This window comes from Coloeus monedula (genome assembly GCF_965178545.1).
Source record: "Coloeus monedula genome assembly, chromosome: 12".
Taxonomy (NCBI): domain Eukaryota; kingdom Metazoa; phylum Chordata; class Aves; order Passeriformes; family Corvidae; genus Coloeus; species Coloeus monedula.
In genome coordinates, this window is record NC_138792.1 from 3,627,855 (window position 1) to 3,641,086 (window position 13,232).

The 13,232-nt window shown below is 50.7% G+C and overlaps 1 protein-coding gene across 2 annotated transcripts in view; it reads right to left on the bottom strand.

Moving 5' to 3' along the window:
* LOC309577505 (gamma-aminobutyric acid receptor subunit beta-4) overlaps positions 1 to 13,232 on the bottom strand; it is a gene marked incomplete at both ends in the record, with an annotated part of 70,238 nt that overhangs the window by 12,108 nt on the left and 44,898 nt on the right. For both annotated transcript variants that reach the window (XM_082289601.1, XM_082289600.1), the window contains one exon: positions 10,566 to 10,786. In XM_082289601.1, the coding sequence (XP_082145727.1) occupies positions 10,566 to 10,786 (221 nt within the window). The remainder of the gene's footprint in view (positions 1 to 10,565; positions 10,787 to 13,232) is intronic.

A 13,232-nucleotide genomic window follows, 5' to 3' on the forward strand; every position in this document is an offset into this window, starting at 1 on the left:
ATGACTCATCCCCCTGCGCCGCACACAGCATCCACTCTCCGGATTATACTGCACCCCTGGGAAATCGCGGCTACAAATGCGCTTTCCTGTTTTCCCTAAAGTGTGAGATGCAAAAAAACGTATTAAATGGAAATTTTCCACCCCATTTGCGGAGCCCCCGCGGGCTAAAACCTTTGCACAGGGTCCATCCCAAAATCGCAGCCTGGCTGGCTGAGTCGGCTGCGCAAAGGACATCCAGGCTCCCGCCTGCTCTGCTCCGAGAGGGACCCTCTCGCCAGGATTTGCTTATCACCTGCAGTGCTGGTTGGAAATGCAGAGCGTGACACAGTGAGATATGGCTACCACACTCCATGCACCAAACCCTGCTCACGCTGGCAGCTGGCGTAAATCCACAGCCACTCCAATGATTTTTGCAAGATCACACCGATTTGTATCAGCAGAGATTTACATCAGGGCAGAATTTAGCCCTGTTGATTCAAAAGGAAGGGACAGGTAGGACAGAAAGGAGAAAAACAAGATTGAGAGGACATTTGTCCTCAAAAAGCCAGATAATTTCCCTTTCCCTCCAATTAAAGGGCAGGTATATATCCACACTGTGTAGCTCAGCATCCTCCAGAGATAGCGCAGTTAGATGCAGATCCCAAATTCCGGGTGATCTGCCCACGTAATGATGTTTGGGCAGGTAAAATTGGAATCATGTCAGGTTTTGTTGTGGTTTTTGAGCAGAGGTGGCAGAGCCATCCACAGCTGTAGCCACCTACAGCCACAGGCTGTAGCCACCTGCTCGTCCAGAGTGTTTCATCTGCAGTGCCTGGCCAGCCCAGGGACACCAGCACCACAGGAGCACCCAGATGTGGGGGCCTGACGTGCAACAAGATTCAAGAGGCAGCTGGTCTGGGGCACCAGGTCCAGCTCAGGTCCTGCCTCTGGGCTTCCTAAACCCTGATAAACCAACCCAACTTGGGATAAAGCAAGTGATGTATCCCAGAGAGGAGGGGGGTGTGTAATTGTTTAGATTTCAGATCTTAAGAAATATCCTGGACACCAATTTCCCTTTGATACACCCTGCTTGAAGACTCAACATTCACCTGCTCCTGGAAGGGCCAAGGAAAGATTTCTCCAGCTGCTTTGGTGGCTGTGTGCTATGTGCAGGTGGGACTCATGGGGGGAGGAGAGGCTTCATGCACCTCTCTCAGTCAAAGGGGAACATAAACAAAATTCAGTCACCCCAGTGACCTTTTGGGGTCACAGCACATGCCACCTATGGTTGTCCAGAAGGCCACAGGACCAACCTTTGCATCATTCTTATGGGTATAAATGTGTTACCTTGATACGTTCTGGGCTTTGTGTGAAGAGATGGGTTTGCTTGGCACATGGCAGACTGCATGGGGAGGACTGGATGGGGAGATGGAGGTGGGGATGGACACTCAGGAGCTCCTGTCTCAAGAGGCTTAAGAGAAAATCAAGGTGGAAGGAAAGTAAGAGGTGGAAAAATGAGGAGAGATGATGGCATGAGCACAACTAGGGAAGGCAGGAGTGGAGATGACAGAAAGGAGAGCAGAGAGTACAGGACAGACCAGCAGGGTAAAGGAAGAGAGGAGGGGGATCAGGCAAAGCAGCCTGGGGAGGGAGAGACGGAGGAGAAGGAGAGGTTAAAAGAGAGAAAGCAGAGGAGTGGATACTCACTCTGTGAGCAGGGAGATGAGGAGACAGGGAACAAACCACCATCCTGTAAACAGCTCTAGACAGAGCACACTGCCTCCAGAAGATGCAAGCACAGTGAAAGGGAGCAGGGAGCGCGGGGACCAGAGGGAACGCCAGGGAAGGATGCCACCTTCCCCGTGGCGTTAGCATGAGGCGCTGGCGCCCGGCCAGCCTGCATCTTCTCCCTCCCCCTCCTCCTCTCCCGCTTCTCTACCCACCTCCCTCCCCTTTTAAATTCAGAAATTTGTGTGGTGTGAAATTTCATCTGCTTTGACGGCGATTCACAGAGACACTGCCCGTGGAGGGGAGCGGCTCTCCCGCGCCGTGCGCTCAATGAAGCGTCCGGCGCCTTCCACACCGAGCCCGGCCACCACCACCACCATCCTCCAGCTCCCCTTTCCTCCCTCAGTCCCTGCCCACCTCACAGGCCTCTGGCTCAGCCCCTCACGTTCACAACCTTTACAGCTCCTTCCCCACAAAAAAAAAGGCATTCATGCCCTTGCCCCTAATTGTTTCTCCTGAAGTCTGTAGGCAGTTGTGTGATCAAAGTAGCCAGGGCCTCGCTGCCCTGCTACTCCACTGCACAGCTGGCAGGCAAACACAGTTCATCTGGGGGGAGCCTGTGCTGTGCAGAAAGCACCATGCATCTCACAGAGCAAAAAGGAAAAAAGATAAAAAAGGACATGGATGAGATGTTGAGCAGCTCGGGCAGGCTGTTGGCTGATGGAGATGCCCTTCTCTGCCAGCATCGAGTGGATCAAGCAGAAACCAAAGCAACATGGACACCTCACCCTGGAGAGTGCCCTCATCCCCAGGAGAGGTAGAGACCACCTCTAGAAAAACATCCATGGAGCTCTAAGTCCCACAAGGGTTGGTGCTGGCTCTCTGTTACAATGAGGAAAGCTTTGCCCACTTGAAGCTTGTATGGCCAAAGCAGATGCTGGCATGGGCAGGGTGGTGCAGCCTCGACTGCTGCCCCTGCACCGCTGCCTGCTCTGCACCGAGCCTGGCAGCAGCAGAGCACGGCCCCACCACAGCTGCAGCTCAAAAGGGAACGCTCAGGTTGCTGCAAACCATCAGTTCTCCACAAATATTTCAGTTCTCTGACATCAACACCACCAGCCATTTCATTCCCCCTCTGATCCTCCTCATCACTGTTTACTTATTAATGGCTTCTTCTGTCTTATTTAGAGTGATTATATAAGTGCACAGGCATAGAGCAGCATAGAGCTCCAACCTGCCACGAAACCCTGATCCAGTGTCTCCTTTCCACCTCGTCCTTACCCTGGTGCTGGCCACTGTCAGGATATCTGCCCATTCAGCTCCTGCCCCAGCCAGATCTCCCTCTCCTGCAGGCTCTGAAAGCCCTTGGCAACCCATTCATCCTCTGCATCATCTCCAGTGTGTTGGGAGAGCTGAGCTCACCAGCCACAAGAGTGAGGGGTAAAAGATTACTTCCCCAAAATGCGGCCTGGTTGCAAAAGGGGCAAGTCCAGGCTTCCTAAGGAGGATTGAGTGGGAGAGAGGAGAAGACTGTTACCTTTGAGACATTGCTAAAGTGAGTGGGGGGCCTTTCCCCTTAAAGCTCACCCTCACAAAATAAACTTCAGCATCACCACTGTGTCTGTCCCAGCAAATTAAAAATGCCTAGCACTGGTTTCTGAGGCCAGTGTCAACTGGCATGGAACAGCCTTGGTCTACACTTTGATTCTCACCCCACAGAAACGGGTCTGGCTGCATGCAAAACGCCTGTTGGGGATGGGCACCAGCCTCTGCTGGGCTCTAGCTGGGGAATGCCCAAGGGACTGTTTATGGACACAGAGCAAAGCCAGGAAACAAACTGACTGCAGAGGACACTGATGCAAAGTGTCCAGGAATATTCCCTGCCACCTTTGGCTTGGAAAGGACGCTGACTAAAACTCAGCATGGCTGAGAACAGGAGGGCAACAGCACAAATCCCCCCACCAAAGCCTTTCTAATCCCAGGGGAGACACAGCCAGCGAGCACCTCACCCTGTTCCCCAGCTATGGATGAAGTGCCATTATGCAGGGACTAACACAAACACTCTCACAGCCAAAGACAAACATTTAAGTTGCTGGTTGCAAATTTTTGGGTTCCAGATCTCCCGAGAAGCTCAAGATGCTCCCGTCCCCTCGGGATGCAGACTCCCAAAGCTCACGACAGTTTGCAGCAATAAGAAGGGATGGAAGCTCAGGTTCTGCAGGACTTATTCAGGCTCGCCCCACGGGGCAAGTCAGACTCCTACGGGAATTCTGGTGACTAAGAGTAGAAAGAGAGGCAAAATTGCTGTTTTGCTAAACATGGGAATAAAACCAAAACTGAGTTCTTATTCTGTACATTCTCAAAGTCAGTCATAAAAACATGCTGGCAAATGTCACCCTCTGCCTGGCAGTAAGCACAAACTTCCAAGGGCCTGGAGGGATTTATAAACCCGTGGTGAATTTTGCCATTCTTTTAACACAGTCTGATCTTTGCAAACTCCTGGAGGTCACGACTGAACCAAGAGCAAGGCAAGGATATGGAATATTTCCCCCTTGTGTCTCTTTGCCTAAAACTGACTCCACAAGCCTTGGCACAATCCTTCTAAGGTCACTCACACTAAGGTTTCCAAAAGCATCTGTGCTTTCATAGGCATCCTTTGATAAATAACAGTGTGCGCTGCACTCAGATGGGAGAGGAAAAGGAAGCTCTTCTAAACCAGCACACGGGGTACCACTCATCTTAACCAGCCATTTTTCCACCCTGGGAGAGTACAAAGCTGGGCTGCCTTGACTGCAAGGTTTGGTTTTTCTGCCCCTTTATTCTATCCCAAATGCCTCGTGCATTTGGCCGGGTGAACTGGGGGACAAGGGAGCGGTGGAACACCTTTAAAAAGGTTCTTTTGGTGCAGTGGGTTCAGATATCAGTGACCTGCACTTAACAGAGGTGTCTCCCTTCAAGAGCATCAGGCTGGCACGAGTTGCATTAATAAACCAGCATGACAAACCTGCAAGAGGTGGCAAAGAACAGGCAAAGCCCAGGGACAGGCTCAAGAGCGGTGGCTGGGAGAGGACAAGCAGGAGGATGAAGAGGTGCTGCCAGGGTGAGCTGGGGGTTCAGGGCACACCAGCTGTCTCAGGGATCTGTCAGAGACAGTGGTTGCTCCTTGACCTCTGTTTCTGCTGATAAACAAGTCAGACTCATAGGAGGTGTAGCACAGGCAGCAATTCCAGCCAGGATGGTGCTTGCCTTTGTTCTTGGAACATTAAGGATGGAAAAGCAGCTCTGGCTTTGCCGCTTTGTCCTGTTTGAGTGAGCTCCAGTTTCTTCCATGGCTTTTAAGATTACTGAGAAATTTCATAGTATTCAACTTTCTTTGTTTCCTCTTAAATCCGTCGTCCCAACCCTAGGAGGCAAAAATGCAGGAGAGGATCTATCCTTAACCTCAAATGGGGAGCTGAGCTCTTCATTAACCCCGATTTCCCCTCACCCACCTAATGAACTCTTCTCCAACCTCCACATCTTCGTGCTAAGGAGCTGGCCGAAGGCAGAGCCTGGGGGTGGGAGCAGGATAAGGCTTCAGGACCAGCTCCAAGGGGCTGGATGGATGGAGAGGAGTCCAGATTTCTGCACCCAAGCTGCCACAGGAGAGATTTCTGTTGCCTTTGCCTAACCTGCGGAGGGAGCAGGCAGAGCTCCCAGAGACAGGGTAAAGCCTGAATCATCTCTCACATTTCCAGAGGAACCTCTCTCAGGGAGGGAAAGGGAAGCAAAAATAGTGGATTTCTTCCCTTCTGGTCTCTGAGATGGGAGAAGAAAATTGCTCAGTGGTCTCTGTACAGAAAAAAGCTCCTCAGTGTTAAAAACTCCTGTCTTAACCCATCAGGCCATGTTTTCTGCAGACAGCAGGGTCCAAGTGAGACACGAGCAGAAGAAACCTTTCTGTTGGCTGAAGAGCTAAATAATCCCAGGCTGGGACCTGGGGAATGTAACACTGACAGGGCTGGATCCTGATCAATGGGCAGGTTGGGGATGGGGGCTATGGAGAAGCCCCCAGGAGGAGCCCCAGCCATGGGGAGCAGGCAGGGCAGGCTCTGGGGTGGCATGAGGGGCTCTGACTGTCACCAAGGCTGCATGGGCCATCAGATGGGATGTTTGACATCACCTGCAGTGCTCCCCTGTGCCAGCTGAGCCAGAAGGGATGTTCTGACTGCTGCCTTGTCCAGCAGCGAGGTCTGGTCCACAGCTGGGTCAGAAATGAGAGGGCTGGTGTCCCCCAGGAGCAGCTGACCAGTGAGAACTCACCACAGAAAGCAGAAACGAAGCGGTGCCAAAGCAGACACACCCAGCACCTCTCAGCTCAAACCTGCAAATTTCGAGATGTTTGAAGCACAGCAATCCTCTCCCTCTTGCTTTAAGGGATTTTGTACACCGATGAGAGGGCTCTGCCTCCCCAGGAGAGCATTCCCTGGGCTGGGAGCTCCACCATGCCTTGGCACCTCTGCGTGTTCCTGAACTGACTCATCCCTCAAACACACCTCCTTACATCACCACGGCCAGGAATAAAAACCCCCACCTCACACATGCACACGTTCCCCACCACCACTCCCACCTTCGCAGGAGGAGATCCCTCCTTCCCTCCGCACAGGATTTAGCCTCCGCCACCAAATTCCTCTGCAGTTCTCCAGTTGCTCAGTTTACACTGCCTGGGCTCCTCGCCAGCCAGGCATCGCATCCCGCTCGCTTGTCCACGCTGCTCCTTGCCTGCTTCCCAACATCCCAGATCCCCCACGAGTCCAGGGATGCAGCCTGGCCTCCCCAAATCGCCTGTGCTGCCAAAATCCAGTTCTGTCTCTAATTAGAATGAAACCAAACGGCCTCAAGATTTCCCTGAAGGATGTTTTAAAGCTGGTTTCAAATACGATTCCCCAATTACCGTACGAGAATTTCAGCATTGTTACAGTGGTAGCTATTTTTAGGTCTCTGAAAACAGACAGCAAAATGCTGGTGACATCAGCACTTGACAAGTGTCGACTTGTTTCACTACCAAATGGATGCTGCATGAGCTGCGAAAGGAAATAAAAATCTCAGACCAATGTATAGCTTGAATGTGTGATAATGTAAAGCTTATTGAATGTTGGGGCAGGGCTCCAGACAGCGTCTGGAGGTCCAGAGAAAGCCTTGGTGATTCTGTTACTCAAACATCAATAGTGGTTGTAAAGCAGCTTGAAAGAGTGAGGGAAATATCGACCTAAGTGAAACATCAACATTCTCTGAAAGGGTTTTTCTGAAATGAAAAAATTTCTCCCTAATTTTTTTTGTTTAAAATTTGACGAAACCAATGCAATTTCTGACCAAAAAAAAAAAAAGCCATTAGGTGGAAAAATATATTAAATTCAGCCAGTGCTATCCAGCTTTTCCTCACTGTGTTATCGACCTCCTTCCACCACCCAGCAGCTTTGTCTTTGTGGGTAGCACCTTCAAGCCTCCCTTTCTGGCGCAGAATTTCCACATCGTTTCAGCACTCCCCTGTTTCATGCCGTGGGTGAACACCCCTCCGGTGCTTCACAGGCACTTTTCACTCCAGCAAGGTGTTCAGGCGCCAGGTGAGTCCAGGAACCACCGTGCCAGGTTACACCTCCTGCATCCTCCCATGCCACTGGGTGTTTGCCGAGCTGAGAGTGCCCTCTGGGCTGGCTCGGGGCTCTATTTGGCCTTCTGGGATTTGTGCCATCTGGTAACTGGTTGGGGAAGGGGGTAGGGAGCACCAGTCCTGCATCCCAGCATCGCTGCTGCTGTTTATTCATTCCTTTTGTTGGAGACCTGGCAACCAGCTTTTAATCTGAGCCCGATGGGAATTAATTTTGGAGTAAGCTTTTGTATCGAACGCTTCCCTGAGATGGAGCTGCACCGCGCTCCCTTCATCCGTTAATTTGCTAATTCCACCAAAAACAAGAAGAATGTGCTTTTCTGACACCCAGCTTTCACAGTGGATTACAGAGCTTCATTTACTCATGCAAACAAGTTATCTGGAGCCTGGTCTTGTTCTCACTGAGGTCAGAAACTACTTGTGACTTGGGTGCGCCTTGACTTGGACCCTGGGGTCTGGTCTGGGGATTGAGCATGGTCCTGCTGGTTGCTGGAGCACTTGCTAAAGACAGAGGCCTGCCAGGATGTCATCCTTCCCTGCTCTCTGACATCAGAGCCTGCTGGAGAAAAAAATGACTGTTGTGCCACAAATAGCATGATTGAGTCACTTTGCTACAGGATCAGCTCAGAGGAGGGGGAAGCAACTGGCGAGAAGGTGGCAGGAGAGGAGCGGGGATGTGGGATCTCGGTCGGGGGAAAACAGGCAAACAAAGGAGAAGAAGCAGGTATTGCCTCCTTTGGCCTTCTGCCATCAGGGCGACTCCATTTCATAAATTCTTCCACAAAATGCGACACAAGACAAGAAGAGGCTTCAAAACCCAGGGTGGACTTGTGCATCCCCTCCTGTTGGCAGGGCAAGCCTGGCTGCACGTTTACAGAGGGGAGGGGAACACAGGTGAATATTCAGGGCTTTTTCTTGCTTGCTTACACCGGCTGTGTGTTTTTGAGTAGTATCACCGTTATTTGCACCTGCAAAACTGGACCTAGTGCTCCTGTTTTCAGCAAAATTGCAGGTGCAGGAGTCACTATAGAAAGCAGCCCTAAAGAAATCCTTTTTCATACCACTGTGAGCGAAGCTAGAGGGACTTCAAGCATTCAGGGCACCTGGCTTGTACCCCCAGTGCTTTCAGCCAGCCATCCTGACCTGAGGTACAGCTGGGGAGCAGGGGCTGCCATGGCTCAGAGCTTCACTTTTGCAGCTGTCATTTTCTCTGGGGTCAAGGGAGCAGCTTCCAGGAAAACCAGCCAAAAATTAAACCAACACAGGCAGCTCTTTCTGAGGCCCTGGAAATGGCAGGCAGACAGCTGTCGTCTTCTTTCATTGGCCTGGCTGCAATTTTCCTTCTCTCTCCCATTTGCACAGGTCATTCCAGGGAGCTGAGCTCCCTTCCCCATGGGAGGGGAAGGGAAGGGACAGTGCACGAGGAGCTGGCACAGTGTCCAGCCAGCTCGAGTGCAAATCCTCCAAGGACTTCCACTGCCTGGCACCAGCGCTGCTGGGTCCACGCTGCTCGTTCTTTGCGCTGACTAAATGGCAGCTGATAAAAATACACAAGCACTTGTACTTCTGCTGTGCAGGTGTGTGCAGAGATTGCCCACCAGCCTGGGGGAGGCAGCTCTACGCTCAGGTGGGCTGGCTCAGCAGCAAAGAGCAGCCTGAGCTCAGCAGCACTCTGCCCCCTCCTTCCTGGATTTATACTCCTACTTGCCCCAAGTCAAAGCATCTTCTTGCCTGGCCTTCACTCCTGTTTTAATACAATGAGAAAATCTGGGGGAGTCAACTGGGGACTGCTGCAGTCTTTCTGGTGGGTCAGTAAAGCCGGCTCAGGGCTCTCTGACAGTTTCAGCCAAACAACATCACTGGCCCAAGGGAGAGGGGTGGATGTACCTGTCCTGGGAAGGGAGAGGCACAACAGGAACAGGGTCACAAAGCTGGGTTTGTTGCACCTTTTGCAGTCTTTGAACCTGGAGCAGAAGGTGTTCATTAACTGAAAGGAAAAACCAGCACAGACATGACCCCAGGGACCCCAGGGCTCTGCTGTAGGGAGAGCATAGGGTACAACCACCTTGCTGCCTTGGCAGGATGATGTTCTGGGCAGCCTCTTGCTTTACCATGCCTACACCCAGCCCTACCCTCCCTCAAACAGCCCTGCTGCTCAGAGAGGTGTAAAGTAATCCTACAAGTCACACTTTGCCACAAAACATGACACAGAATGACAGTTGATACTGCAAATCAGAAGGGTAAAGGTCTTTCCTCCCTCTTTGGTGCACTGGGATATAAGCCCAGAGATGCTATGACAAATATTTGTGGAGGCAGGTCAAAAGAGCCAGCTCTGAATTTTGGTAATTAAAAAGGGAAACAAACCCCCAAGAAAAATAAAAACCCCTCACCAAACAAACTCAACAACAACAACAAAAAAACCCCAACAAAAAAAAAAAAACCAAATACTAGGAATAAAGCGAACAAATACAGGGTTGGAAAAATTGTTGCCTTGATTTCAGCTACAGCATCCTGCAGCTGCAAATTTGCCTTTTAGCCCTCTGCCTGTCCACTCAACTTTATTACCTACCCTGGCCCCTTCACATACCCAGATAGCACAGTAAGATCAACCTTTTCTCCCTCTACTTCACACAAGTACAGCAATTTCAAAGACCTTGGACTTGCCTGTGTCAATTTGTTCCAGACACCACAAAAAGTGTCCTCACTGATGACCATTCTCCTACCAGATATCAATTTTCAAGCCTCAATCTTCAGAATTGTCCTAGTAAACAGACATTTTTATAACTGTGCAAAAACCTATCTTGAACGCGAAAAAATGACTGGAGTGGATTGACTCAAAGGCTCCAGAAATTCAGCCTTAGATACCAAAGCAACAAAGGCTCATCTCCATAGCCCAAACTTGCAGAAAATTATAAGCAACTGAAAATGAGTGTTTCAAATGGAAGTGTTATGCAACATGAATGACAGTGACCTGAAACGCCCAGAGCAGACTATTCCCCTCTCCAACATCCATCTATAGCAGCACAGGAAATGTTGGAGGCCTGAAAGAAACAGCCATTTCCAGCTTGGAGAAAGAAGAGAGACACAAAGCCCTGTAACACTTGAGTATCTTGAGTATCCTCGCCTCGCCAGAACATTTTTGGAAATGGGAGAAGTTTAAATGAGGTGTCATTTTCAACAGCAACTCATAAAAGCAAACCCTTGGGCTCACCTGAGGCCATACAGGACGGTCCCGTCAGGATGGAGCCGAATCATGCGGTTCTTCACCGTCACCCCGTGCAGAAAGGACTTCTTGTCGTTCAGGAAGTAGGTGTCAGGCAGCCACAGCTGGTCAGCCACCCGGTTGTCCAGGGTCAGGTTGAGGGGAAGGTCGTTGTAGGCCAGGCGTTTGTCCCGCCAGCTCTGCTGGAAGTACATGGTGATGGTGTAATCCTGGGAGAGAAACGGGCACGCGTCAGTGTGGGGCCACTGCCGACACCTCTCCGAATTCCTTGGCACCCAAATGTTTGTGTCCACACCTCCAACACTTGGGTGTTGGGTTTTTTTTGTTTTTGTTTTTTTGGTTGTTTTTTTTTTGTTTTTGGTTTTGGTTTTTTTTGAGGGATGTGTGCCATGATTTGTTCTGTGAAAATGGGAGCAAGCCTGAGATTTACAGGGGACAAAATGCCATGACATGACTCCAGTCAAGCAAAACTGCATCCCACTCCTGCTGTCCCAGCCTGCTGAGAGCTTGTCACAACCGGCAGCAGTTCAGGCTAAAGGGTGTCAACCAACAGTGGCTACACAGCAAAGACTTCCAGGGTTGTTCTCCCACTCTGATCACACAAATGTGACACAAACACCATCCACCCATGTCCAGGCACTGCTCGTTACCACGCAGTTGGTAAAAGCCAATTCTGTTTTCAGCAGAAGCTGAGGCCATTCCAAAGGGTACAGGGAGAACCTCACCTCGAGGCCAAGGTTTCAAGGTTGAGCCAGGCCAGCTGTGACAAGATCTCAGCACTTGCCTCGTTATAGGAGCTAAGTTGGGATTTCATCGTGGTTCTCAGGAAGGGACATATGGGGAGGAAATCTGTCGTCAGTGGAGCATGATCCACTGGTAAAGGGGCAGTTTCCTGAAAAATTCCCCATAAATTTGGACATCAGGAGGAATTTCTTCATGGAAAGGGTTGTTAAACATAGGAATGGAGTGCCTAGGAAGGCGGTGGAGTCCCCATCCCTGGCGGTGTCCAAGGGACGACTGGACATGGCACTCATGCCGTGGTCTGGCTGACAGAGCAGAGGTCAGTCACAGGTGGAACTCAGCCCTGGAAGTCTTTTCCAGCCTAAGTAATTCTGTGATTCCCAAACCATCCCCAGCTAGCACAGCACCATACATCTCCTGCTCCCCTCCTGTCCAATGGTGAAAAGCTGACACTTAAAACTGTTGCTAACACAAGAGTTTTATGGAAGGGAGCGTGAGCTGCTTGGTGGCTGCAGCTCTGCAGAAACCACACTCATTGCTGGGCACATCCAGGGGACATCCAGTGGCCTCGGATCAGCCTGTTCAGAGGCACGGTATGGTGCCACATAACAGAGGAACAGTTTCTTCTTCTCAGGTAAACAAGCAGTACAGGAAGGAGTCGTGTACACACCAATGACAGGAAACATTCTCAGGAAACATTCTCACAACAGGTCTTAAATAGGCTGGGAGACGAGATTTTTGGGGTAAACTAGATAGCATTAAAATAATAGGATGTTGATTAGGAAATGGGCACAAGTCCTGTTGACAGTGACCTAACAGAAGTCAGGGATTTTTCCCCAAGTCCTTAAATAAAAAGCATTTTTGCAAATGATCTAGAACAGGTGGCATCACAGACACATTGTCACTTCCCAAGCAGTACCTACAGTGCCACAGGAATCCTCCTGACCCCATGGATTTGCAGGATGAGAGTTTCTGCTCTGCAAATCCCAGCTCTGTGCGAGGGGCTGGAGAGGAGCTTGCTCATGCACCAACATCTGGGCTGAGCACTGAGGCATCTGCCTGCCTGTCTTCTCCCACAGACTTCATTCAAAGCCGGGTTTGATTACACCTCTGAAAACAAGCTCAAATAATCCCACATCACTAATAATGCCAGCTTTTGGGTATCTAACTACGATTCAGAAATCCAGACCCACAGGCACGTCCGAAAGGTCACGGAGTAACTCCGCAGTGTACAGCAGATACAGAGCTGTATCTGTCACTGTCTGTGCTGCCTTGAAAAGAACAAAAACACAGTGACAGCCTTCTGGCCAAGGAACTGATGCACTTTGCTTTTGAAAGGACTGCCTCAGAAGCCTCACAGTCCGTCTCTCAGAGGCACAAACATTCTCATTTTGGGCAGAACCCTGCAAAGGAAGGTGCTGTCCCCAGAATCCCTCCCAGGATGCTTGGGGCTGCACTGCAGTGAGAGCACAGCGGAGCAGGGCACCCAAATTCCTAGAGCCTCTTACCCCTGTTAGAAACAGACTCATCCCCCTCCTGTGGGACACTTGGCTACAGAGGCATCATTTCTATTCCCCCCTTTGAGAACTCCACCCACGCATCTCGGCAAGCTGCTTCACTGACCTGCATTTTCCTGATCCTTGACAGAGCCCTGCAACACCTCACCCCTAACCAGGCCACCCTGCTGTCACTGCAGGCTCCTGCCAGCCTTCAGGCAGCAGCAGGCAAGAGGTGTCACTGATCTCCAGAAGACAAAAAAGGGCAAGTTGCTTACAAAGTGAACAATGCACCTTCTAAACACATCCTCTGTATTCCCAGGACTGATGGGAACAAACTCGGAGGGGTGCAGAAAGAAAAGCCCACGCCCCAGCCATCAGCTCGATGATGTTCTTCAGGTGCAGAGGGGAAGAAAAC